This window comes from Lycorma delicatula, chromosome 9, assembly GCF_047948215.1.
Source record: "Lycorma delicatula isolate Av1 chromosome 9, ASM4794821v1, whole genome shotgun sequence".
Taxonomy (NCBI): Eukaryota; Metazoa; Arthropoda; class Insecta; order Hemiptera; family Fulgoridae; genus Lycorma; species Lycorma delicatula.
Genome location: NC_134463.1, coordinates 23,381,016 through 23,407,993, shown reverse-complemented (window position 1 = coordinate 23,407,993; position 26,978 = coordinate 23,381,016). Strand labels below are relative to the sequence as shown.

The 26,978-nt window shown below is 28.0% G+C and overlaps 1 protein-coding gene across 7 annotated transcripts in view; it reads left to right on the top strand.

Annotated features, from left to right (window-relative positions):
• Window positions 1-25,430, top strand: part of drpr (multiple EGF like domains draper) — a 283,353-nt gene extending 257,923 nt beyond the window's left edge. For all 7 annotated transcript variants that reach the window (XM_075375261.1, XM_075375260.1, XM_075375259.1 and 4 more), the window contains 7 exons: window positions 1,057-1,212; window positions 3,197-3,373; window positions 3,863-3,973; window positions 6,645-6,851; window positions 7,678-7,809; window positions 10,284-10,421; window positions 16,180-25,430. In XM_075375261.1, coding sequence (XP_075231376.1) covers window positions 1,057-1,212; window positions 3,197-3,373; window positions 3,863-3,973; window positions 6,645-6,851; window positions 7,678-7,809; window positions 10,284-10,421; window positions 16,180-16,307 — 1,049 coding nt within the window. In that variant the 3' untranslated portion in view covers window positions 16,308-25,430. The remainder of the gene's footprint in view (window positions 1-1,056; window positions 1,213-3,196; window positions 3,374-3,862; window positions 3,974-6,644; window positions 6,852-7,677; window positions 7,810-10,283; window positions 10,422-16,179) is intronic.
• The last annotated feature ends 1,548 nt before the right edge of the window (window positions 25,431-26,978 follow it).

The following is a 26,978-nucleotide window of genomic DNA, read 5'->3' as shown; positions in this document are numbered from 1 at the left end:
TGATAGTAGTGTGTGTTTGGATTTTTTTTGTGTATCCACATATCAACATTTATATATTTGAGGGACATTTTTTAAATAAGATCTGCTTTGAAATTTAAAAAAAAATATTGAAAGATAGAAATTATTTATTCTAATCAAAAAAATTTACAAAACCCTTCTTTATTTTTCCTGTTACTTCCATGAATTTTTTTTATCCCTTTTTTGAGGGTTTTTAATATTGTTTTAACAGTTTACGTAACAATTGTTTTATAAGTCCATGCTCATCATTTTCCAACAAAAACATTTCTTTAATATCTTTTGAATAAACAGAAATCATTTGGTTTGAAATCAAGGCTGGGTAGTTAAAAAGTTCCCAGAGAGATTTGTCCCATATTTGAATAGCTTGAGCTATTGTGTAGGTTGAGCATTATTGTGGAAAAGCATGGCTTTCACAGGAAATCAATGCAGCAGGGTTTGTACAACAAATTTCAGCATAATTTTACAGTACAGTTCACTATTTTAATTGTCTTTCTGCATTTCAGAATATCAGTTGATAAGATGCCTTTCTTATTTTAAAAAAGTAACCAAATTTTGGGGCAGTAAGTTGTTACTTGCTTAAATTTCTTTGATTTTGTAGATATGTGGATGAATATGCAAATTCTGCTGTCCAGTACTGGAATCTAGTCTACAATATATATAGCATATATATATATATATATATATTAAGTGAATTTAAGATTGTCATGTAATAAAACTTGATACATTATGGCTTAGATTTGGTTTAATTATTAAAGTAATCAGTATATATATATATATAGTATAACAATAAACTGTATTTATTGATTAAAACTAAATAATTTTATTAATTTTTATGTACTTGCATCCAGAAACTGATTGTGTTTTCTTTGTAAGTTGATTTGTAGAAAAACCTATGCATACTATGTTTTTAGGATTAACTTAAGTCCATATTAGTAGCTTAATAAAGTACTATAATTTGAAAAATTATTTTGTCACTGATTAAATTGTTTATTCAGTTCATAAAAATAGCAAAAATGAATTGTTAAAAATGATTTTTAGGTAACAGAACATGTGATCATGTCACTGGAGAGTATGTCTGTAGACCTGGTTATATCGGATTGACATGTCAACATCCATGCCCATTAGGAACTTATGGTAAAGATTGTTTGAAGAAATGTACTTGTAAAAATGGAGCCGATTGTCATCATGTCACAGGTAATTTCAGTTTAATTATATAAACATTTTTTTAAAGTTTATTTATGTTTTAAAAACATCACTATTTGGTGTACTGATATACGATAGAATTAATGCTTATTAAAATTATTTGTTGAATCTTCCATACTGAAAATTGTTTCACTTCCTTGGTACATTTTGGGTTTTTTTTCTGAAGAACTTTTATATCATTGCTCCCTATTTAATTTTAATTGGAAATAGATGAGATGCAAGTGAATTAATGAAGCGATTTACAAACAAGAGTTCTACTATTCATTCAAGTTATGGAACACTTTTACAGGACAATGTAACAGTAACCATATTTGCTAAAAGGCAGAAGTCACATATTAATTTACAAATGAACTATAATTTATCTATTTATGATCAATAATATCATGTGGAAAGTTTTTCATTTTTTGAGATCTGCTAAATTAATGATTTTATTTAATTAACCCATTGAAATCTTTGCTTGCATAAGTGTTAACTTAAGTAATTGTAAAACATATGTAGTGGCTGGTCGCCCCTGACTAACTGAAGCAGAGAACTTTCTTTTCAATTTTTTTTTATAATAGCACAAATTCAATCATGTAATATGATGAATAATTATTTAGGTATACACAATGTGATACAAATTAAGATTATTTTTATTTTTAGATCATTTCATGTTTCTCACCTATTTGAGAACATTGTTGACAGAAATGGTCCTTTTTTTGGTTTAAGTGATTTTTCAATTTTTTTCCTTTTAAATGTAGAAGTGATTTATGTCGTTTGTTTACTTTAACATTTTTGTTTATTTCAAACCAGCGTTCCTCAGTCACAGCTTTGTCTGCAATATTAATGTGGCTTCACTTGAAATATTTTTTTTTAATAGCAGACATTTATTTATAAATGAAAATTATTTAATCAATTATATTGTTTTCAGATTTTTTATTCTCAAAACATAAAACTGTAAATAAAAATTTGTTTTAAAAATATAGAAGGAATATACATTAAACAATGAATTCTTGCCCAATTCTTAAATAAAGAAAAACAAAAAACAGAGAATAAGAAAATTGAACAGTCTTTCAGATCAATCCATCTTATTAATCAGTTGAAATAATCCAATATAAACTGATAAAAGACTATTCATTGATGCAGACTACATAAATATTTACAAAATTAAAAAAAAGAACATGTAAATCAATACTCCCCATTACTAAATTGTAAACAATGAATCTCAATCAAATTATGTGCATCATAAATATATTTTGATAGTTTGTTGCAGTTTATAATTAAAATTATTATAATTATTTTAATATTATACTTCATAAAAGCAGGGTCTTGAAAGTTTAGCAATTTTAAATAATTTTCTGTTCATTACAGAAATTTGCGCCTACATTATTAGAAGTTTAGTTTGTTGCAGGACAGGTTCTCTTTCACTTTGAGTAGGTGGGTCACCAGCTAGCAGACAAGCTCCAACAGTGGTATATATGGATGTCTTCTTGCATATAAGAAAACATGCATGTAGTGAAAATATGTTTTCTTTGTTTATTCTGTTTATTTGATCTTAATATGTGCAAATTAGAACCAGTTGATCTTGACTCTTTGTCCTCATGTAATCAGATTTTTAAAAAACCACCCATCTCAGAAAGTGAGATTTTTTAGTAGTAACTTTTTGTGATTTATCAAGTTCTGATAGCTAGTAATACTGGAATTAACAAAATGTTTCACAGACTAGGAATTATTAACAGTTGAATAGAATTTGTATATCACAGGTTTTATTCCCAGAAAATTAAGTATTTATTACCCACTTTTATTAAATATTATTTATAATATTTTTAAGATAACTATTTATAAAATATATTAATTTTTTTATTGAAAGGATAATTGTAATTTTACAGAAACAGTGAGTCTGGGTTTTGAACAGTTTGAAAAATGTGTGATTATATAGCTGTGTATAATTTGTTATATCAGTCTGAAATAAGACAGTTTATCATTGTTTATTTAGGTGTATGTCAGTGCTTACCTGGCTGGGTTGGAAAAACTTGTGCAACTCCATGTCCATCTGGTACTTTTGGCATGAATTGTACTCAGCATTGCAAATGTCAAAATCAAGGACGTTGTAGATTAAATGATGGTGTGTGTAGGTGTCCAGCAGGTTGGATTGGTACACAGTGCACAGAATGTAAGTTAGTTACTTCTTTTTTTTAGCTTTTCTTGCAGTGTTATGTGTCAAAATTAATGATAAGCAGATAGATAAACAAATTCTCCATTTTGATCAGATTTCATTCATATTACATAAATTAAATCAACTTTAAAGTGCTTATAATGTTGTACAAAAATTGAGACTTCTTTTTTTGAGATGCTATAGGGGTCATAATATAATTTTAAAGAAAAATTAGATCTTTTAAAATAGTTTACCTTTAAAAAATATTGTAAATTGTTTATTTTTATCAGTTTTAAGGTAACATGTATCTATACAGAGTGGTAAATTAAATTCCAATTAAAGTAGAGAATGATTTATAGGTTTTTTTTAAAATTTTAATAGTAATTTAAAAAGTCAGAAGTAAATTATTTGAAATCAAATTAAGTGTATAATAATTTTATTTATTTTGTCATTAATTTTATTTGAATTATAATTCAGTATAATTTTTTAAATTTTTTTCTTGTTTAGTATGTCCAGAAGGGTATTATGGAGATCATTGTATGCAAGCATGTGAATGCAAAAATGAAAATTTTGTCTGCCATCCTGCTGAAGGTTGCAGTTGTAAACATGGATTTACAGGTCTGTGTGTAAATTAAGTTTTATTTGTTATTAACATTATTATTTTGTTGTATAATTCATGTAACATAATTTTATGCAGTTACAAATTTTTAATTTATTAATTATTAATTTTATAATTTTAATTTATTTGTAATTCCAATATTCAATAATTATTATTTATACATTATGGATTAATATTTTTTTTTTAAAAATATGTAGATCTTTATTTATTCTCCAGTAGAGATCTGGCTAAATGATGATAGTTAGATACTTCACATGCTAACAATTTAGGAAATGGACAAGTCCATTCTCTGTGAAATCCAAGCTACTTTTTAAATAGCTTATTAGTATATGAAGGAAAAGTAATTTAATATAACGCGAGTACAAGCAGGCCAAATAGTTTCTAATAAGCTGTCCCAGTACTAGGTTAACTTCAGATCACTAAATAGTTGTGAACACGATAGATACCCTTTTATCTGGAGATGAATTGAAGTATTTCTTTGGATGGATTTCTTTTTTTTGTTTAATTGCTTTTGTCCCTTTTTCAGTAAGGCACCATTTTCCTAAGCTTTAATCCCTTCCCTCGAGATAGTGTTCTGTGGGTTTCAGCTAAATGTCTGTAGGATCTGTACTAAAGATGAGAATATTTTTTAAGTTACTGCATCCTTATATGTGATTTGATGAAGGTGGGATCTGCCTATTTACATATACTGAAATACTGTTTTCTTATCCATTAACTGGACAAAATATCTGACCTGAGAATAAGATACTTTATTATATGTAATAGGTATGGAGGTCCTTAAATAATATTAAAAGTTACTTTCTGAAATGAAATAATTGTATTTTCTATTTTCTCCTTTTCAGGTTAGTTTTTAATTTTTATATAAAAAATATTGTTGGGCATTGCTTACTGCTAAAGTCATTTAGATTTTATGGATGAATGTTAATTTTATAAATGTCAGCCAGCTAATCTTAGAAAAACTTACTATCTTAATTAGATTCTTATGAAGTAGAATCTAAAAGAATGAAATAGAACAGTAGAAGAAGCAAGAAATTGTTAGAAGGAAATCATGAGTTTAAAAGTGGATAAATATTTTAGTATTGTTAGTAAAATGAATGAAAATATAAGCAGGAACATGTAAGAAATTAAGTTTTTTGGATCTATATTTGTAGGTCGTGCATATGATGTACGTATAAAATATTCTTTCATACTTATTTAAAAAAAAAAAAAAAAGGTGGTGTCAACCAATTTACTGACCTTCATATTCAGAAAAGCATGTTTATTGTTTAACTATCAAAATTCATTGAATTTTAATTACAGGCATGTTTTAAAAGTTAGTACCATTTTGAAATTCTGCTACTGCTGCGATGTGGTCGGAATTCCACACATGCGCACTGTGTACCCGCATCCGTTGGCAAGTCACAGATGCCATTACGGAAATATTCAACTGTGTTTATGTTTGTTTGTAAGTATTTAAAATGCCTCCAGTGTTCGAGAATCCCGCTTACTCTGAAATATGTGGTGTGATTCATTTTCTTGTGCTAAAGGCATGAAAGCAGCTGAAATTCGTCGTCAGATCAGTGAACTGTATGGAGAAAACATTATGAGTGATGGAATGGTACGAAAATGGGTTAGAGCTTTTAAAGATGGCCACCAGAATGTACATGATAGGGAACAGAATGAATTGGTCATCCTTGTATGGATGACCTTCTGAGATTACTGAAGATTTGGTGCAGAAAGTTGACAAAAAAGTGAGAGAGAACAAACGCTTTACAATTTCTTCACTATCTGAAGAGTTTCCTCAAGTTTCAAGAAGTGTTGTCTATGAAATTGTGACTGAACGCTTAAATTATAGAAAATCAAATCAAATCATCTCAAATTTTTGAGTCAAAGCGACCGTCTTGTAGTGGTTATTAAGTCAGGTGGCAGATTTCTATGACGGTGTTCAAAAGCTGATTGCATGATACAACAAGTGCCTTAATATTGATGGCAATTATGTAGAAAAGTAGATTAAAGTACAGGCTTTCACACAAAAGTAAAATTGTTAAGAATAGTGTACTTGCTTTTTAAATTTCAAAACCGTACTTACTTTAAAAACATGCCTTGTACTTAATCTATTTCTTATCTTTTCTTTAATTATCTTTTTCTTAAAAGTGTATTTATTTATATAGGTTATGTATCACTGTGTTATGTCACAATGATACATAACTTTCAACGTAAGCAGTTATAAATAAATCATATAAAGTTCCTTGTAATATTTTTAATGTGTACAGTATTTTTAATTGCATTTCAGAAAAATTTAAATAGAAGTTTTAAACACTGCTTACTTTTAAACAGAGTTATTTATTTAAAATACTCTAAAGAATAAGACAAATTATAGCAACAGACACAGTTAAACATAAAAACTAAATGTATTGTTGGGTGGACTTAAAATATCAGTAAATTTTTATTTTATTATAATGCTCTATGTAGATATTCTTCTGATTAGTTAAAACTGACTTAAGTTCTAATTAATTTATGTAGAAACACAAGATGTTGTCTATGTTATAACATAGTAAAAAATAGTACGTAGATCATGTTATTATATAATTAAAAATACTAGTCACATTTTTTTTGTATTATGGTAAAATAAATTTGTAATTTATTTTTTTATTTCATTAATGATTGATATTTATGTTTTACTATTTTTAGGTGATTTGTGTGATATTCCAATGGCAAATAGGATTGTAACAGAAAAAGAACCAGAGAAAGCTAAATTTGGTGGGGTGGCATTTGCATTTATTGTAATTATTGCTATCGCTATTATTTGTGTTATGTTTATGTATTATAAAAGAAGAGTTAAAACATTACAGACTGAAATACAAAGAGTACAATATATTGCCGATCCACTTAGTTCAGGTAAATTAATATGTATTATTTTGAATCCTTCATTATTAATGATTGCTGTATTAGTAAATATTTGCAAGATATAGATATCTCTACTTACTACTGCCTGGGTAAATTGGGAAATCTAAATCCCTTGGTAAAGTGTCATTCCTTACAACACTAAATCAACTCCTTTTACAGCCTCATGGTTTTATAACACCAATAAAATGTAGGTTTAAATAGTGACATTTGTAGATGTCCAAAGTTAAACAACTTGCTGGATGGAACTTGCATTCTGGATAGATAATGACTTAGCAATTGATGTCATTTAAAATTTATTTTTTAAATATACTTTATTAAATTTTTTGTGCAGTATTATATGTAAATTAAAAAATTATTGTCAATTATTAAAAGGGTGGATTGGATATTTTTCATAGTAATGCTTATAGGCATTATTTTAGTGCTAAATAATTTTATACCTGAAGAAAAGTGTAACTTTCAAAAGAAGTGTGTCTTTTTTACTGGTTAAAAAAGTCACATTGTTTGAAAAACCCTTACTTTTTTACCTACTGTAATATGAAGAACATAAAAAAGTATTTTGCTTTTTAGTTTTTATAATTTTTTTTTGACAAATTATCTTTTGTATGCTTTCCACCCAAAAAATTGTCTCTGCACATCTGTTTATGTCTGGGTACTTTAAATTCTACTGTGGTTTTAAAATATGAAAATTGATTCTTCAAAACAAATTGTAGATCACCCAAATGATTGAAATATTTTTACATAGAGTTATTGTATGAATATTAAAAAAAAAAATTAACATACCTGCAAATTAAATTTATTTTTTATTTATGTTTTTCAGATCCTAATCATTTCGACAATCCAGTTTATGCAATGAAAAGTCAAGATGATAATTCTAGTCTTTTGAATAATCAAGTTTATAATAATCTTTTTAAAAGCAGTAACTTAGAAAAAAGTAAACTCGATGAGGAAGGTAAGTTTCTAACCATTTACTACACACTGAATAGTTTTACCATTCATAGGATCTGAATAGGTTCTAAAGATGCTCTAGCGCTAGGTAATAAATTTGTTAATCTTTCTTTTTTTTTGTTAACTTTATAAAAAAAGGATTTACAACACTTATTTATTTTTATATATTTAAAAGCATTATAAACTAGATTATTAAAAGAAAAAAAAAAAATTTTTTTCAGTCATTTTTATTCTGTTGTTAAATTCAGTACATTTGATCTAATTATGTATATTTGTAATACCAGAATACTACAATAAGTGTATTACTATTATACTGTAATGAAATAATTTTATAAATTTTTGCAAATATTTGTCAATAGAAAAACATTAAACTGATGAAGAAGAGAAATGTTTATTTGTGTAGAATTTTCATTGATCAGCATGATAAATTGAGAAGAAACCTTTCTTTAAGTATAATTTGATGTTTAAAAAGTTTATGGAATGGTACTCAAAAAAGATCATTTCAAAACTAGTCGTATGATTTCTTCAACCCCACTAATGAAGAAGACTTAATTAATTTTTGTAAAGATTTGGAAGCATATGTACTTTCCAAAAAAAATTAATCTCCAAATATATAAGATTATGATGATCTTATACAGATGATATAAATATATATATATTATAAATACAGGGTTATCATAAAAGGATGGTGCGGTTTTGAACATGGTTTAAATTAAAACAGAATTACTTACAGTTTATGTTTTTTATTTTTCAAATTTGTCGTCTCAAACATTTTTTTAAATAATTAATAAATTTCAATATGTGCGCCCTTAGTCGCTTGACAAATGTCCAAATGATACTCAACTTCTCTCCAAACATTAGTTAACATTTCTTCGTTAATGGTTGTCATTGCTTCATTAATCCTGTTTTTTAAGTTGTTTAGGTCACAAATTTTTTGTGTATAAACAACGCTTTTGATGTACCCCCACAAGAAAAAATCGCAAGGTGTCAGGTCTGGACTTCTTGGAGGCCAAAGTATGGGTCCTTGCCGGCCTATCCATCGATCTCCAAATAAATTATTCAAAGCATCTGTGACCAATGCATTGAAGTGCGGGGGAGCACCATCTTGTTGGAAATGAAGTTGATGAATGTTTTCGAGTTCATCCAGCTGAGAAAAGCAATAATTGGTTAACATATCAAGATACACAACTCCATTAATTGTTTTTTCAGCAAAGAAGAAAGGCCCTATTACACGATTTTTCATCACACCACACTAAACATTAACTTTAGGCGAATCGCATTGTTTCTCAATAATTGCGTGTGGGTTTTCAGAGCCCCATATTCGTGAATTGTGTCTGTTAACACATCTATTCACATGGAATGTAGCTTCGTCTGTAAAAATTATATCATCTAAAAATGATTAGTTTTCACTTATTCTGTCAAACATTTCAACAACGAAGTTGTAACGTTTTACACCATCATCGGGTTTCAATTCCTGTAGTATCTGGATTTTATAAGCGTGTAATTTCAGTTTTTTATGTAAAACTTTTTGAGCTGTTGATTTTGGAATACCTAATTCGACGGGGGATGGACTTCCCAGGACTTCTAATTGCCGATTGTCTAATTAGTTCAACCGTTTCGTCTGGTACACTTGGTCTGCCGGTTGATTTCTGTTTCTTAACTGATCCAGTTTCTTCGAATTGTTTGAACCAACGTGTTATGTTATTTTTGTGTGGTGGATCTCTTCCGAATTCACGTCGTAACGCTCATTGAACTAAAATTACGGATTTTAATTCAGCTATCAATAAAACACACTTTGCTTTGTCTTTATCCGAGAACATAGTAACTCACTAAACTCACCGCAACAACAATACAAGAACTGACATTGTGGTTACAACTGCTGATAAACAAACTTTTGGGTTGGAGGCTTTCAGGGATACCAATATAACATCTAGAAATTTCCCTACAATGTTCCTATGAATTACTGAAACCGCACCATTCTTTTATGATAACCCTGTATATTAAATATATATATTTTAACACTTATATTTGTTTTTATTTAAAGAAACTTTATATAGTCACTTTTAATAAATCAAATTATTAAAATCAAAGTATAAAATAATTAAACAAGTTTGCTGCGATGCCAGCATGTATGACTTAGTGTATTTCTGTTTTTATTAACTCTAGTAGTGGTCAGCAATTTCTGAATTCCTTATTACCAATTGGTGCAGCATTCAGAACCATTTTTACTATATATAGAGCTATTTTTTTCTAAACGTTTTCACTTTTAGTGTACATTTCTACGTTCTTTTTTAATTATTTTTAATTTTATAAAAGTTAAATTTAATTATTTGACAAAAAAAAGGTTTTTTTAAATTCCAAGAAATAATTTAGCTAATATTATAGATTTATTCTTTTTATTTTTCTAAACTACACCTTTATTTATTTTTTTAAAACTGGTTGCCCATTTTCATTATTTTTTATTTTAAACATTTGCAGGAGCACATGGCTATGGTTATGGATCAACATTAAGGAAAAATAAAGATGCAGATTTAAATAATCCTAACTTATATCATAGTATAGAAGACCTACCAAATGTAGAACATCTTTATGATGAAATCAAAGCTAAAGCTGCAGGTTTGTTTATTGCCATAGTAATTGCATATCATTCATTATTTAGAAGTAATCCACGTTTTATTATTAAAAATGTTTTATGATTTTTTTATTTTTTTTATTATTATGCTACTAATGTTGATCAGAATTAAAAAAAAAAATTGTAATATTGAGTATGACTATTGAGTCATACTCATAAAACTCTAAAAATGTTTATACTGTCAGAATTACTTCAACATTTTAATTTCAGTATAATTTTTAGTTTTTCTTTATTCCTTTTTTTTTTTTAATTTCTTGAGATGTTTGTCACCTTTTGTATTAAATCAAATATTTAAATAGTATTTTTTTTCTCTCAGTGAGAAGAAGAATTAGATCATCTAAAATTATCAGTTGATGTTGAGTGGTAATATCAATACTCTTTTTACCATAGTCATTCTACTAAATCAACCAACCACCCTTAATAAATTTTTTCACAAATGTAAACAGTAAATCTGTTCCATGTTTTCGATAAATTCTGGAAACCTTGGTTTTCCTGCAAATCTGGATTGTACATGATCTTGTAGCAGTTGAATTTCACATATTTTCAGTTATATCCCAAAAATGTAGTGATTTTATTTTACTCTTTTTTTAAAGCAGTAACTGATTCCTTACTTGATATGAGTCTTAAAATATTTTTTCAAGAAAATATTGAAACTGATTACTAGAATAGCTTTTTTTAAGAGAGTTTTTTTGTATAAAATACTTATAAAACAGTAATTATAATTTGTAAATAAAACAGGAAGACAAGATAATAGGAAAAAATATAATCAAACATAAAATGATAGAAACGAATGCAGAACTATTAAAAATGAAATACTAAAGTAATCAACAATTTTGGGAAAGAAATCTTAAAAATTTCTTCCTGAAGATTCATAATTACTAGGGATATAAAGTTTTACTGTTATCTATTTTTTGTATAATACATAATAGTATGTATATACATGCACTCCTAGTATGTATTATTATACACTCCTTTGTATGTTACAAAGGAGTGTGCTTTACATTGTCACTTTGCTACTTTTTGCTAGTCTCAAGTCTCAAGAAACATAAAATTTGTATTTTAAATAAACTAAGTGGACATTGCATAATGTAATTGCTTAGAGCCAGAATAAATAAACTTCCTTCATTTTACATAATTTTTTTTTGTCTTCAGTCATTTGACTGGTTTGATGCAGCTCTCCAAGATTCCCTATCTAGTGCTAGTCGTTTCATTTCAGTATACCCTCTACATCCTACATCCCTAACAATTTGTTTTACATATTCCAAACGTGGCCTGCCTACACAATTTTTCCCTTCTACCTGTCCTTCCAAAATTAAAGCGACTATTCCAGGATGCCTTAGTATGTGGCCTATAAGTCTGTCTCTTCTTTTAACTATATTTTTCCAAATGCTTCTTTCTTCATCTATTTGCCGCAATACCTCCTCATTTGTCACTTTATCCACCCATCTGATTTTTAACATTCTCCTATAGCACCACATTTCAAAAGCTTCTAACCTTTTCTTCTCAGATACTCCGATTGTCCAAGTTTCACTTCCATATAAAGCGACACTCCAAACATACACTTTCAAAAATCTTTTCCTGACATTTAAATTAATTTTTGATGTAAACAACTTATATTTCTTACTGAAGGCTCGTTTAGCTTGTGCTATTCGGCATTTTATATCGCTCCTGCTTCGTCCATCTTTAGTAATTCTACTTCCCAAATAACAAAAATCTTCTACCTCCATAATCTTTTCTCCTCCTATTTTCACATTCAGTGGTCCATCTTTGTTATTTCTCCTACATTTCATTACTTTTGTTTTGTTCTTGTTTATTTTCATGCGATAGTTCTTGCGTAAGACTTCATCTATGCCGTTCATTGTTTCTTCTAAATCCTTTTTATTCTCGGCTAGAATTACTATATCATCAGCAAATCGTAGCATCTTTATCTTTTCACCTTGTACTGTTACTCCGAATCTAAATTGTTCTTTAACATCATTAACTGCTAGTTCCATGTAAAGATTAAAAAGTAACGGAGATAGAGAACATCCTTGTCGGACTCCCTTTCTTATTATGGCTTCTTTCTTATGTTCTTCAATTGCTACTGTTGCTGTTTGGTTCCTGTACATGTTAGCAATTGTTCTTCTATCTCTGTATTTGAACCCTAATTTTTTTAAAATGCTGAACATTTTATTCCAGTCTACGTTATCGAATGCCTTTTCTAGGTCTATAAACGCCAAGTATGTTGGTTTGTTTTTCTTTAATCTTCCTTCTACTATTAATCTGAGGCATAAGATTGCTTCCCTTGTCCCTATACTTTTCCTGAAACCAAATTGGTCTTCTCCTAACACTTCCTCCACTCTCCTCTCAATTCTTCTGTATAGAATTCTAGTTAAGATTTTTGATGCATGACTAGTTAAACTAATTGTTCTGTATTCTTCACATTTATCTGCCCCTGATTTCTTTGGTATCATTACTATAACACTTTTTTTGAAGTCTGACGGAAATTCCCCTTTTTCATAAATATTACATACCAGTTTGTATAATCTATCAATCGCCTCCTCCCCTGCACTGCGCAGTAATTCTACAGGTATTCCGTCTATTCCAGGAGCCTTTCTGCCATTTAAATCTTTTAATGCTCTCTTAAATTCAGATCTCAGTATTGTTTCTCCCATTTCATCCTCCTCAACTTCCTCTTCTTCCTCTATAAAACCATTTTCTAATTCATTTCCTCCGTATAACTCTTCAATATATTCCACCCATCTATCGACTTTACCTTTCGTATTATATATAGGTGTACCATCTTTGTTTAACACATTATTACATTTTAATTTATGTACCCCAAAATTTTCCTTAACTTTCCTGTATGCTCCGTCTATTTTACCAATGTTCATTTCTCTTTCCACTTCTGAACACTTTTCTTTAATCCACTCTTCTTTCGCCAGTTTACACTTCCTGTTTATAGCATTTCTTAATTGCCGATAGTTCCTTTTACTTTCTTCATCACTAGCATTCTTATATTTTCTACGTTCATCCATCAGCTGCAATATATCGTCTGAAACCCAAGGTTTTCTACCAGTTCTCTTTATTCCGCCTAAGTTTGCTTCTGCTGATTTAAGAATTTCCTTTTTAAAATTCTCCCATTCTTCTTCTACATTTTCTATCTTATCTTTTTTACTCAGACCTCTTGCGATGTCCTCCTCAAAAATCTTCTTTACCTCCTCTTCCTCAAGCTTCTCTAAATTCCACCGATTCATCTGACACCTTTTCTTCAGGTTTTTAAACCCCAATCTACATTTCATTATCACCAAATTATGGTCGCTATCAATGTCTGCTCCAGGGTAAGTTTTGCAGTCCACGAGTTGATTTCTAAATCTTTGCTTAACCATGATATAATCTATCTGATACCTTGCAGTATCGCCTGGCTTTTTCCAAGTGTATATTCTTCTATTATGATTTTTAAATTGGGTGTTGGCAATTACTAAATTATACTTCGCGCAAAACTCTATAAGTCGGTCCCCTCTTTCATTCCTTTTGCCCAGCCCGTATTCACCCACTATATTTCCTTCCTTGCCTTTTCCAATGCTTGCATTCCAATCTCCAACTATTATTAAATTTTCATCTCCTTTTACGTGTTTAATTGCTTCATCAATCTCTTCGTATACACATTCTACCTCATCATCATCATGGGCGCTTGTAGGCATATAGACGTTAACAATCGTTGTCGGTTTAGGTTTTGAATTTATCCTTATTACAATGACTCTATCGCTATGCGTCTTGAAATACTCCACTCTCCTCCCTATTTTCTTGTTCATCACGAAACCTACTCCTGCCTGCCCATTATTTGACGCTGAGTTAATTACTCTAAAGTCACCCGACCAAAAGTCGCCTTCCTCTTCCCACCGAACCTCACTAATTCCTACTATATCCACGTTTACCCTATCCATTTCCCTTTTTAAATTCTCTAGCCTACCAACCTTTTTTAAGCTTCTAACATTCCACGCTCCGACTCGTAGAATGTTATTTTTTACTTTTCTGGTGACCCCTTCCTTAGTAGTCCCCACCCGGAGATCCGAACGGGGGACTATTTTACCTCCGGAATATTTTACCAAGGAAGGCGCCTCCATTATTACTTTTGAAAATGCAGAGCCACATTTTCTTGGAAAAAAAAACAGCTGTAGTTTTCCATTGCTTTCAGCTGCGCAGTACTCAGAGGACTGAGTGATGTTGATATGGCCGTTTAAGTCATTGTGACTTACGCCCCTAACAACTACTGAAAGAGCTGCTGCCCTCTTTCAGGAATCATTCCTTAGTCTGGCTCTCAACAGATACCTCTCCGATATGGTTGCACCTTCGGTCCAGCTACTCTGTATCCCTGAGCACTCAAGCCCCCTCACCAACGGCAAGGTCTCATGATTCATAGAGGAGGTTTTTTTTACATAAATTACATAAATTTTTTACATAAATCCTTTATTTAAATTAGTTCTTACTATCTGTACTTGACAACATCAATCAGTTATTTATTTTAAAACTTCTCAGTCTGAGTGCTTTTTTAACAAAGTTGTATATTCTAACTAACTCAGTGACAGAAGTTAAGATGTTCACATCATTACTACTCTGCATGTAAGAAACAAGATATATGTTTCTTAGAAGATTATACTTGCTGCATTCCCTTAAAGTATATCCTTGGAAACCTCTCATTTGATCAACTGAAATGTTCAATTGACCAAATAAGTTGTTGGTTATAATTAGAGATTCTGACATGTAAGAACTTCTCTTCAACTCCCAAATCACTCCACAAGTGGTAGTTTTTGTTAAAATTAGAGTAGTGACAAGTTCCAGGCTTCTTGGAGACTTTTACAAGAACCTGTTTACTATTTTCAGAAGCATTCCCTTCAGTTCCTGAGCTTTCAATCACAAAATATGTTCTATGACTCTTTTAACTACAACTCTGATCTGAATAAATCAAACAACGTCTTTGTCACCCTTCCCAGCTGGATCTAGTAACAGTAGCATTTCCAAGGAAGGATATTGCTATTCATGATTTTAATTTTACTGGCTCCTCTTAGCATTCTTTTAAATACCTTTACTTTCAGAGTTCTTTATTCCCATTGCTGCTCAAACTAAATGATTGTGGGTATTATCTGGAATGATTCTATATTATTTTATATTGATTAAATTAATTGAGAATTAATTTAAAAAATAAGCACAATAAAATTTGAAGCCTGTGAACAGGCAAGAGATAGAAAGGAAGAAAGGAAAGAGAATTTTTATTAGAGATGAAGATATTTTTAAACAATTTTAATGTGTTTTAGCATAAATTATTGTAGTAAATTGTAAAGCATATCACATTTCATTAATAAAGTATTAAAATAAATAAAATATGCAAAAAAATATTACTTAAGAATCTACAAAATTTTTACTGAAATATTTAAAAATACAAAATTACATGTAGAAAAACTGTCTGAAGAAATTAAAAAAAAAATTGTACATTTGAACATTAAATAATGTATATAACAGGACATATGTTTAAATGGTAAACAAAACCTATCAACTGACCTGACCTCACTATTTGAATTAAAAGTGATACTGTTTATGTCAGAGATCTTTATAATCTGCCTAAAAGGTCAAATAACCATCACACAGATCCACATGATCTGGCAAGAATATATTAAATATATCTCTACATTTATTTTTTTATATGGCCTATTTTTTTTTTAAATTTAACTAAATTTATATATTTTTTATATCTTTTGTTTGCAGATCAGGAGTATGATCATTTAGATTACAGCCGACCAGGAACTTCATTAAAACCACATTATCAAAGAATGGCAAATGGTTTAATTGTTAAAAAACCAGATCCAGATAACGATAAGAAGGGTGACAGTTGAATATATAACAGTGATTAATTTATTGTACATTTGTGTGTTGTTCTCATATTTTGTTACATTAAAAATAATTTTTAAGACTGGATTTTTAATTTTTAAATAATTTAATTATGTGATCTAGTTAATTTTATCATTCTTAGTACTTGATATAGTGTGCAATTAATTATTTATTGAGTATATTATAAAATCGTTGTATGAATATAAGCTGTGGTCTAGCACATATTAATATTATTATAGTATGATGTAGAACATTTTAAATTAATTCTAAATATTTGTAATTCATATGGAGTGTATATAAATTAAGATTACTTTGGCAAATAAGTAAATATTTAGTCGTATCATTATTTTATCTTTAATTTAACTGCTTTAATTTAACTGGGGGTGTTAATTTAAAAAATATTTAAATTGAATGTCTTGGTCATGAAAAATTATATGACGAGCAGTCACTTATAATGTTTGTGAAAATAAATTGATAAAGTTTAAAAAAAATTTTTATAAATTTTTAGAATACGGTTGTAAAATCATTGTATTACCAATATACTTGTCATTAGGATTCATTTCAAAAATGCTAAGGTTCATGCACACTTTTTAAGTACATTAACTCATTTCATTGAGTAGTTTTAATACGTAGAAAAGATGACATTCTGTTAACTTTCATTTTTTCTGACATTGAATATGATTTTAACTCGTATACAAATTATTTTGTACCATTAACTTTAGTTAATTTATTCCATTAAGAAAAATTGTTATAATTTCACCATTTTTCTAACAAAAACAAGTGCTATTTATTTAATAATTGGTTAAAGGAGAATCTTTACCTCAACATATGAGAAAATAAAAATAAGGAACGTCACTATAACATCTGAAACTTAGATAAGATCACTGATTTACAGGTATTTTTTTTATATTTTAAGTCGCATCAACTTCTCCTAGAATGATCATTTAATAGCTGTTAAAAAAATATTAATAGCGTAACAGCATGTAATGAATTTTCCTAATATCAATGATCTAATAGGACTAGTTCATTATATATAGCTTTGGCCATTACCACATTTTATGTTTACATAAGATAAAACTGGAAGAGTTATCCAAATGTCCCACCCTGAGATACAACAAGCATTGTGTAACAAAGTTGTAAGCAATGCAGCTCATCATCTTATTTAGGATTAGGTTTATAAATTTTTAAATACTAATAAATTAGTAGATTATAAGTTTGATGAAAGAATATCATAATGGTAATTGTTTATGGAAAAATTTGTTTCTGTTTATATAATTATATTAAAATTAGTGTTTGTTGAATTTAATTTCATAAGTTATTTTAATTTTCTATTCTTTATTAATTCATAATTTAGGATAATTTTCTTCTTTTAATGTAATACAAGCTCTTAATGATTCGCCTTTATGTGATTTGCATTAATTATAACTACTCTTCATCTGTATTTAAATCACCAGTGTAGTATTATTCATATGATGTAAGGATTAATGTGCATAATAATAACAATAATAAATATTAAAAAAAAAAACATATACAGCAATTTAAATAAAATCAATCGATGAAGTTTTGTTAGAAATTAATGTAATAAATGTGGAGAATTAATAATTGCTAGCATGGAATAATTAATCTCAGTTTTATTATTATATAACCTGATAATTATTTTAATCAGTTATCAGTTTAATATGATAAAAAATTGACAAATGAAAGTAAAGAAGTAAACCCAGTTAAAAAAATCGAATGTGGACATTACATGACTTCCTTGTACGCCTATTAAATTACATATACACATTTTTTGCTGTACTTCATTTAAACTTATTTCATTTGATAGTGAGATATGATCCTCCAATTCTTTAATAAAGTGGACAATTACACAATAGCTAAAATGTTAGTTTTTATTCACATCAAATGTTTATACAATTATTAATTCAACAATCTTATCTGAATCATTAGGATAGGGTAAAAGTCCTTTTATTACTCTTTAAATAAATGTAAGTCCTACATCTATCTAATACTATGTTTTTTTAAATTATTATAATGTAATTATCAACAAAATGAAAACAAAAACGAAACAGGATAAGGTTACTAAATTTTATACAACATTTATTATCAAGCAGACTGAAACAAATGCATAAATAAAAAAAACTTTTATACTGGAGAAATGGATAACCAAGTAAGTGTTACGTATTCACGTTAATTAAATAAAATGATAATTAAAAAAACTGGTTTTTGTAAAAATAAATATAAATTTTTAGAAGATTTTGCTAAGAAAATCCAAAAATAATACAATTCTAAATTATAATTTTCAATTAATATTAAATAATCAGGTATAATATACATGGTTATTACCAAGATAACATTAAGTTATTCTAAATGTTGATTGCCCAGTTGATTGCAATCAAAATGGGAGGTGCACAGCTACAAGATGTTACAAGAGTCCTAAATATAAAATTTCAGCATTCCTTTACTTCCTACAAGGAATTCCTTTACTTCGTACAAGGAAGTAAAAAGGAAAGATTTGTATAAATTACAGTAATAAATAATTGTAGGTATATTGTAATAAAAACATGAATAATAATAATAATATTATTTCCCATACATGACTTTAATACATGATGGTTTATATTTTGTAGCAAAAACCTTTTCATGAGAATAATTTCTTCACTTTTTATTTAAGTTTTATATTATGTATTATGATTTAAAATATTAATTTGATCATGATAATAAATGTGCGAAAATTACAATTATTACTGACATTTTACAATACTAATATAATTAAAGATTTTTAATTAATTATAAACAAATTAGCAATTTACATAACATTATTATATAAATCTATTACTTAATAAGGGAACAGTTTATATTGTTTTTTTATTTTATCTTGGCAGATTTTAGATATTTTTTACAATTCTGATTTGAAAGTTTATTTAATTGAATAATTTATATAATATCTTATACGAGTCAATTGATTTTGTCAATTTTAATTATTGATAAGTATATCCAACTATAAATATTGATTTGCTTATCTGGAAAGATATGTAATTTAATCTAACCTTAGTGAGATTATATATTATTTGTGTGTGTGTGTGTGTGTATATATATATATATATATATATGTGTGTGTGTGTGTGTGTGTGTGTATGTGTGCTTATGAGTGTGAAAGATGTTAAACATCTTCTTATTTAAATATAGTGTGGTTTTATAATTTGACTGATTAATTTATAAGAATTTTTTTATAAGTGATGAATATTTCTCATACATATTTGTAAAAAAAAAATATATATATGTATTTTATTATTATTATTTAAAACTGAGTGCATGAATTAAAATTAAAAAAATAGTTACAAAAGAAGTAAAACCAACATTTATGATAATCATTTTATTTATTTAATTAATTGTGTTATTAGAATGCAGTTTATGAAATACTTATCTGTGATATTAAAAATTTAATTTTAATTTTACTTAGGATAATTAAAGACCTTAATTCCATAAGGGTTTTAAATTTAAGGTTCTGCAGCTTCTATAGTAAAACCTTATTGAAATGGACAGCTTGTATACACATTCCAACTTTCCTGGAGGATTCCAAGAATTGATTACTTTTCATTATTTTATAAAAAAACATTAAATTATTTCAAATTTTGGGATTATGATTTTTTTAGTACAGTTATATTTTTATGAATACTTTAATAACAAAATTATTTTCTTTGAAAAAGTTAGTAGTAGTGAAATCTTGTTTCTCATAAAAGTTTGGTAGAATGGATGTTACAGTATGACAGCAGATATATACACAACATACAATACTATCATTTTCTCTTATAAGAGTAATGAATTTCTCATATCTAAATATACTTGTGAGCTTGTATAGATGCATAGATGTAACAAAATATCAAATTTTTTTTTTTCAGGTAACATTTTCATGTTATCTATATTAATATAATATAAAATATCTAACACCGGTTATACCATAAGTGATATTTTTTAATGTTGTATTGTGTATGAAAGCAGAATTTGCAGTTTGTGTTTCATAATTGTATGTAATTTTTACTTTTTAAGATGATTTAAATTTAAGAAAATTTAATTATTACATTAAAAGAATTCAATTTAAAAGAAGTTTAAGTACTTGTTAACACAGATATTAATTTTAATAAATAATTATTACACTGTTATTAAATAACAGTATAAATAAGTTTTATACTGTGTTCATTAACTCTAGGTGGACCAAGGTATTTTTAGTAACATGCAAGACCAAATGGAGTCAAAAAATGTCCACACTTTAAATATCACATGTTTATTTTAATTAAGAAGATTAAAGATTTGTTATAAAAATTGATTTTTTGTAATAAAACAGTTTTCTAAATTATGTCATAAACACTAAATATTATTAAAAAATAATGTTTTTTTATCATGAGTAGGTTTCAAAAAACCTTTTACTAAACTATTCAGACTCTTCTAATTCATATTTTCATTCAAAACAAATATCTGATTTTTCAGAATGTTTTCCTACAGATATTTATTACACTTTACACAAAGAATAGTTGTTTTACTCAATTTGTTTTATTTTTCTTTCTTTGAAGAAGCTTCACTACAGTAGATGTGGCGTAGGCCTTTCTCTGACTCAGTTATTTGCCATCATGAAGTTGTTTGTATTTTCTTATTTACTAAAATGTTTTCTATTGATATGATTGTTGGTTTTTGTACTCTAAAAATATTATTTTGGTCATTCCAAAGATATTCTTTGATCATTCTATAACACACTAAGTTTGATTTGATAAATTGTAATCCAAGTTCCTGTAAAAAATTCTTTTTCTATTTGTCTTACTTTTATTTCATTCTGGATAGTTCTAAATGTATTTTGAAAAAGTATTTATATACACAATCTCAATTAGAGTATAAAAAACAGAAAGTGGCCATCTTTGATTATTCCTTTTTGTTGTGTACCTCACCATTTGATTGATTGACACAACACCTTTTGTAGAATTCTAAATTAGTTTTATTTCATGTTTCCTTCATTTATCACGAATATATTGAATAGACAAGATTTCTTTTTGATTTTATTTAAATTATTGAATAATATGTTTTTTTATATATATTATTGTTATTGTTATGCATATCCTAATACATCATATGAATAATACTACACTGGTAATTTAAATACAGATGAAGAGTAGTTATTAGCATGTATAATCATTAATAGCATATATTAGATTAAAAGAAGAAAATTATCCCAAATTATGATTTAATAAAGAATAGAAAATTAAAATAACTTATGAAATTAAATTCAGCAAATAATAATTTTTATATAATTAATAACAGAAACAAATTTTTACATAAAAAATTCCCATTAAGATATTCTTTCATCAAACTTATAATCTACTAATTTATTATTGGTATCCTAAAATTTATAAACCTAATCCTAAATAAGAAGATGAGCTGCATTGCTTACAGCTTGGTTATACAATGCTTGTTGTATCTCAGGGAGGAACATCCTGATAACTCTTCCAGTCTTATCTAGTTTTATCTTACGTAAAGATAAAATGGTAATGGCCAAAGCCATATATAATGAATTAGTCCTATTAGATCATTGATGTTAGGAAAATTCATTACATGCTGTTACACTGCTAATATTATTTAACAGCTATTAAATTATCATTCAAGGAGAAGTTGATGCGACTTAAATATTAAAAAAAAAAAAATTGTAAATCATTGATTTTATCTAAGTTACAGATGTTATAATGGCGTTGCAAATTTTTATTTTCTTATATGTTGAGGTAAAGATTCTCCTTTAACCAATCATTAAACAAATAAATATAAATAACACTTCTTTTTTGTTAGAAAAATGGTGAAATTATAACAATTTTACTGAATGGAATAAATTAACTAAAGTTATTAATTAGTTAAAGTTAACTAAAGTTAATTAACTAAGTTAACTTAGTTAACTAAGTTATTTTATAGTTAAATTAACTATAAAATATTTTATATACGAGTTAAATTCATATTCAGTGTCAGAAAAAATGAAAGTTAACAGAATGTCATCTTTTCTAAGTATTAAAACTACTCAGTGAATTGAAGTTAATTTACTTAAAAAGTGTGCATGCATTTTTTGCATTCTTAAAATGAACCCTAGTGACATGTATACTAGTAATACAATGATTTTAAAATTAAAACCATATTCTAAAAATTTATAAATTTTTTTTAAAACTTCATTAATATATTTTCACAAACATTCTTAAGTGATTGTTCGTCATAATTTTTCATGACCAAGACATTCAACTTAAATATTTTTTAAATTACGCAATATTATGGTCATGTAGTCAATGAACAGCACGTAGTGTGAATAAAAATAACTCAGTAGTACCCACTGTCAGATATTTTCAGGCAGGGATGAGTTAATTATCTGTAATAAATATTACATTAAAATTTCCACTTGCACTGAATTTGTTAAAAACTAGATAATAAAAAAATATTAAAGAATTAAGAATTGAAAAAAAGTAGTTAAATTAACAACCCCATTATTAAAGATAAAATAATGATACAATTAAATATTTACTTATTTGTCAAAGTAATCTTAATTTATATACACTCCATACAAATTAAAAATATTTAGAATTAATTTAAAATGTTCTAAATCATTCTATAATAATATTAGTATGTGCTAGACCACAGCTTATATTCTTACACCCATTTTATAATATATACAATCAATAATTAATCGCACACTACATCAAGCACTAAGAATGCCAACTTGCTGTGACAGAATATTTTATTCCTATTAAGAAAAATAACTGGAAAAAGTTTTAGGTTTGTAACATCTACCCCTACATATTAAAAAGAAAATACTTTTTGTTTTAAAGAATGTTTTTGTGTAACAATAAGATCGGTCTCTTATTGGACCAAAATGAGTTAAAAAGTATCCACTACCTATTTTCTGTTATTAAAAAAAAAAAAAAAAAAAAAAAAAAAAAAAAAAAAAAAAAAAAAAAAAAACTACAGTAGAAGTCCGATAATCCGGCACGTTCAGGACCGGCTCGGTGCCGGACTACTGAAAATTCCGGTCTATCGGGCGATAATTATAAGAACAATTAGGTTAATAATTAAACTACAAATACAGTATGCAAATACATACAACAAAGTTTATTTTACATTTCATATAATGTATGTACACGTACTGTAAAACATATTTCTCTTAGATTTAAAAAAGTCACAAATGTCTTTTTGTTTTCTTGACTTTTGGCGTTTAGTATAAAATTTATTTCTAATGATATGGAAATCAATAATTTTTGAAGTACTGTAGTTAGTACTAGCCTCAGCAAAAGAGATAAAATTATTTAGTGATTCTGCAGCTTCTGCCCAGCTGATTTTTTCCTTTTCTTCCGTTTCAGCATCTGAGTCACTTTCTTCAAGATTTTGAGTAGGCTGAGGGTTTACTACAATGTTGATAATGTCCTCATCTTCAGAACGTACTGCACTAAACCATTTGAACAGTACACTAGCTGTGCCAATTTTTCAGTTGTTACCGATTGAGAAGCAAACTTCATTAGGTCATCTTTTTGTTTTTTAATGTCATAAATAGTTGATGAGCCAATACTAAACTCATTCATTAAAACATTTCTATTCTCGCCATTTTCTAGCCGTTTGATGATTTCTAGTTTCTGATTGAGAGTCAGTGTTACGTGTTTTCGTTTCTCTCCTTTTGAACTCGAAGGCTTAGGTTTTGAAAACATGGTCACTTTACAGTTAGAACGAAAATCACTTTTTTTATAAACAGTTTCAAAAGTTACATTTACTGCGATGTGAAAGGACACAAAACAACAACGCACAAAAAAATGGCGAAGACGCTTCGTGATTGATTAACGGAGCTGCACTGCACCTGGATTTGTTGTAGGACATTTGTTGTAAGATTTTGAGTAGGCTGAGGGTTTACTACAATGTTGATAATGTCCTCATCTTCAGAACGTACTGCACTAAACCATTTGAACAATACACTAGCTGTGCCAATTTTTCAGTTGTTACCGATTGAGAAGCAAACTTCATTAGGTCATCTTTTTGTTTTTTAATGTCATAAATAGTTGATGAGCCAATACTAAACTCATTCATTAAAACATTTCTATTCTCGCCATTTTCTAGCCGTTTGATGATTTCTAGTTTCTGATTGAGAGTCAGTGTTACGTGTTTTCGTTTCTCTCCTTTTGAACTCGAAGGCTTAGGTTTTGAAAACATGGTCACTTTACAGTTAGAACGAAAATCACTTTTTTTATAAACAGTTTCAAAAGTTACATTTACTGCGATGTGAAAGGACACAAAACAACAACGCACAAAAAAATGGCGAAGACGCTTCGTGATTGATTAACGGAGCTGCACTGCACCTGGATTTGTTGTGACAGCTGAGACTAGCCGGCCGCTAATTGTTTCCAAACAATACCGAGCGCTTCCGGATGATCCCGAACTACCCCGAAAACTTCCGAATAGCTCTCGAGCATTTTTATTTGCTTTAAAGACACACTTTTGGAGAAAACCAAAATTTTTACAATTTTCCGGAGCGATGCCGGACTATCAGGCATTCCGGACTGTTGGATGCCAGACTAATGGACTTCTACTGTATTGGAAATTTGATTGTGATGTTTTTATAAAACATAGAAGAACAATAGAACATAGAACAAAAAACATATTTTTTGTTATCATGTTAGATACTTTTTATACTTGTACTATTTTATTTTGGTTTAAATATAAATATTATACATAATTTATGAAGAACCCAGGCCGATTTTTTTTTTAATATTTTTTTTATTAGAATTTATATAAATAATTAATTATGTTTACATTTTTTTAGTAATATAAGCTATGTTGATATTTTCAGATTATCTTTATTTATAAAACTTTTTTTATCTATTTTTATGGAAATGTAAAAATGTCATTCTTAGAAGAGTTATGTTGATTTTTTATATGTTTATTTTCATTATTAATATTTTCATTTAATTTAACTATTGATTAAAACACCAGAATTCTGTTTGACTCACATGCAGTCTGGATATAGGTTTTGTAATTTTTTTTAATTTATGTTTTAGATAAATTTTTAATATAATATATATGTAATTTTAAATAAATCAGAATGAATGTGAGAGTACCTTTAATTTTTATTTTGATGTATTTCTTTTTGAACCTGTTCAGGCTATCTCATTACAGTACACTGAAACGTAGTAAACCACTGAAAGTTACCCCTTACACTGACTTCTAGATCTTTTCTCAAATTGGCAGAATTTCCCAAGAATATTTAATTCAACTTTAGTAAATTATAGCTAATTTTTTTCTCCCTTGGATGCTTTAGTCGATTGTTATGTTTCACTTGTGCCATCGTGTGCTGCTATCTAGTGAGGGCTAGGACAAGCTATGGTCATACCATGTCCTACGTCATAATACCGCAAGGAGTGGTCTTTATGATGTAGCGACCTGTACTCATTTGGCGCCAGAATCTGACCCAGAACGGTCGTGTTGTACTTTCAATCTGGACATGTTTGGATGAAAACTTAGTTTATTAGTGTACTTATACGTTATTAAGTTTAATTATATGTGCAACATTGTATATTAATTGTTCAATTACATTGTGATAACAATGTCAAGACGACAAGTAATTAAATAACAATCCAATAAGCAACAAGGAGTTGTTTCAATTCATCACCTATGCATCTACAGTCCATACTCGCTCTAAAACCTACCGCAAAGGTCTTATGGTCCTCCACATCGTAACGGCCATAATATAGATTAAACTTCTTTATTAAAAAAATTCTAATTCTACTTCTAAGTATCTAACATGTATTACCAAATGGGAAGATAAAAATAAAAAAAATGAAAATAATTGCAGATCAGAGGTTTTATTTATACAAATTCTAATAATTAAATTCAACATTCATCAACTGCCTGTAAATAGTTTATCAACTGAGATCAATTTTCACTATTTAATATATTTATTATATTGCCATCTCCAAGAAAATATTTTCCGAGTATACATTTCTGAATTCACATCTTCCCATAAAATGAATGATGTCTTCCTCATTCCTAAAATTTCATAAAGAACAAAAACGATTGTTAAAATCCCTATGTAGAGCACAATTAAAGGAAGTGTGGAATTCCTTAACCGAAATAAAATTGATAAAATTTATGATGAAATTATACTATACATCTCTCTCTATGAATCATGAGACCCTGCCGTTGGTGAGGGGGCTTGAGTGCTCAGTGATACAGAGTAGCTGGACCAAAGGTGCAACCATATCGGCAAGGTATCTGTTAAGAGCCAGACTAAAACATGGAACCGGAAGCGTCTTCCCTTTCAGGGTTGGAATGAGTCCTGTCTATCTCTTGTTCTGGTTAAAAATAGTTAAAAAGTGAGATATACATTTTATACAGTATATTTTCATGGTAACAACTAAAATTGTAGAATATTATTAGGGAGGAGAGGTTTATATAATGGGTGTTACTAGGGCCAATGCTTCTTAATTTAAAATCTGTTGTTTTTTTTTATGACTGAGTGGCAAGGTTGCCTCTGCATAAAACAGTGCTGCCAACTTTATATGGCTGCCACTTTGCATTTCAAACTTTCCCGTTTTCTTGTTTCCTACAATACTTACTTAAAATTAACAATCTTACTAATTTCTGGCAAACAACCAGAAATGAATTCCAGAAGTATTGTA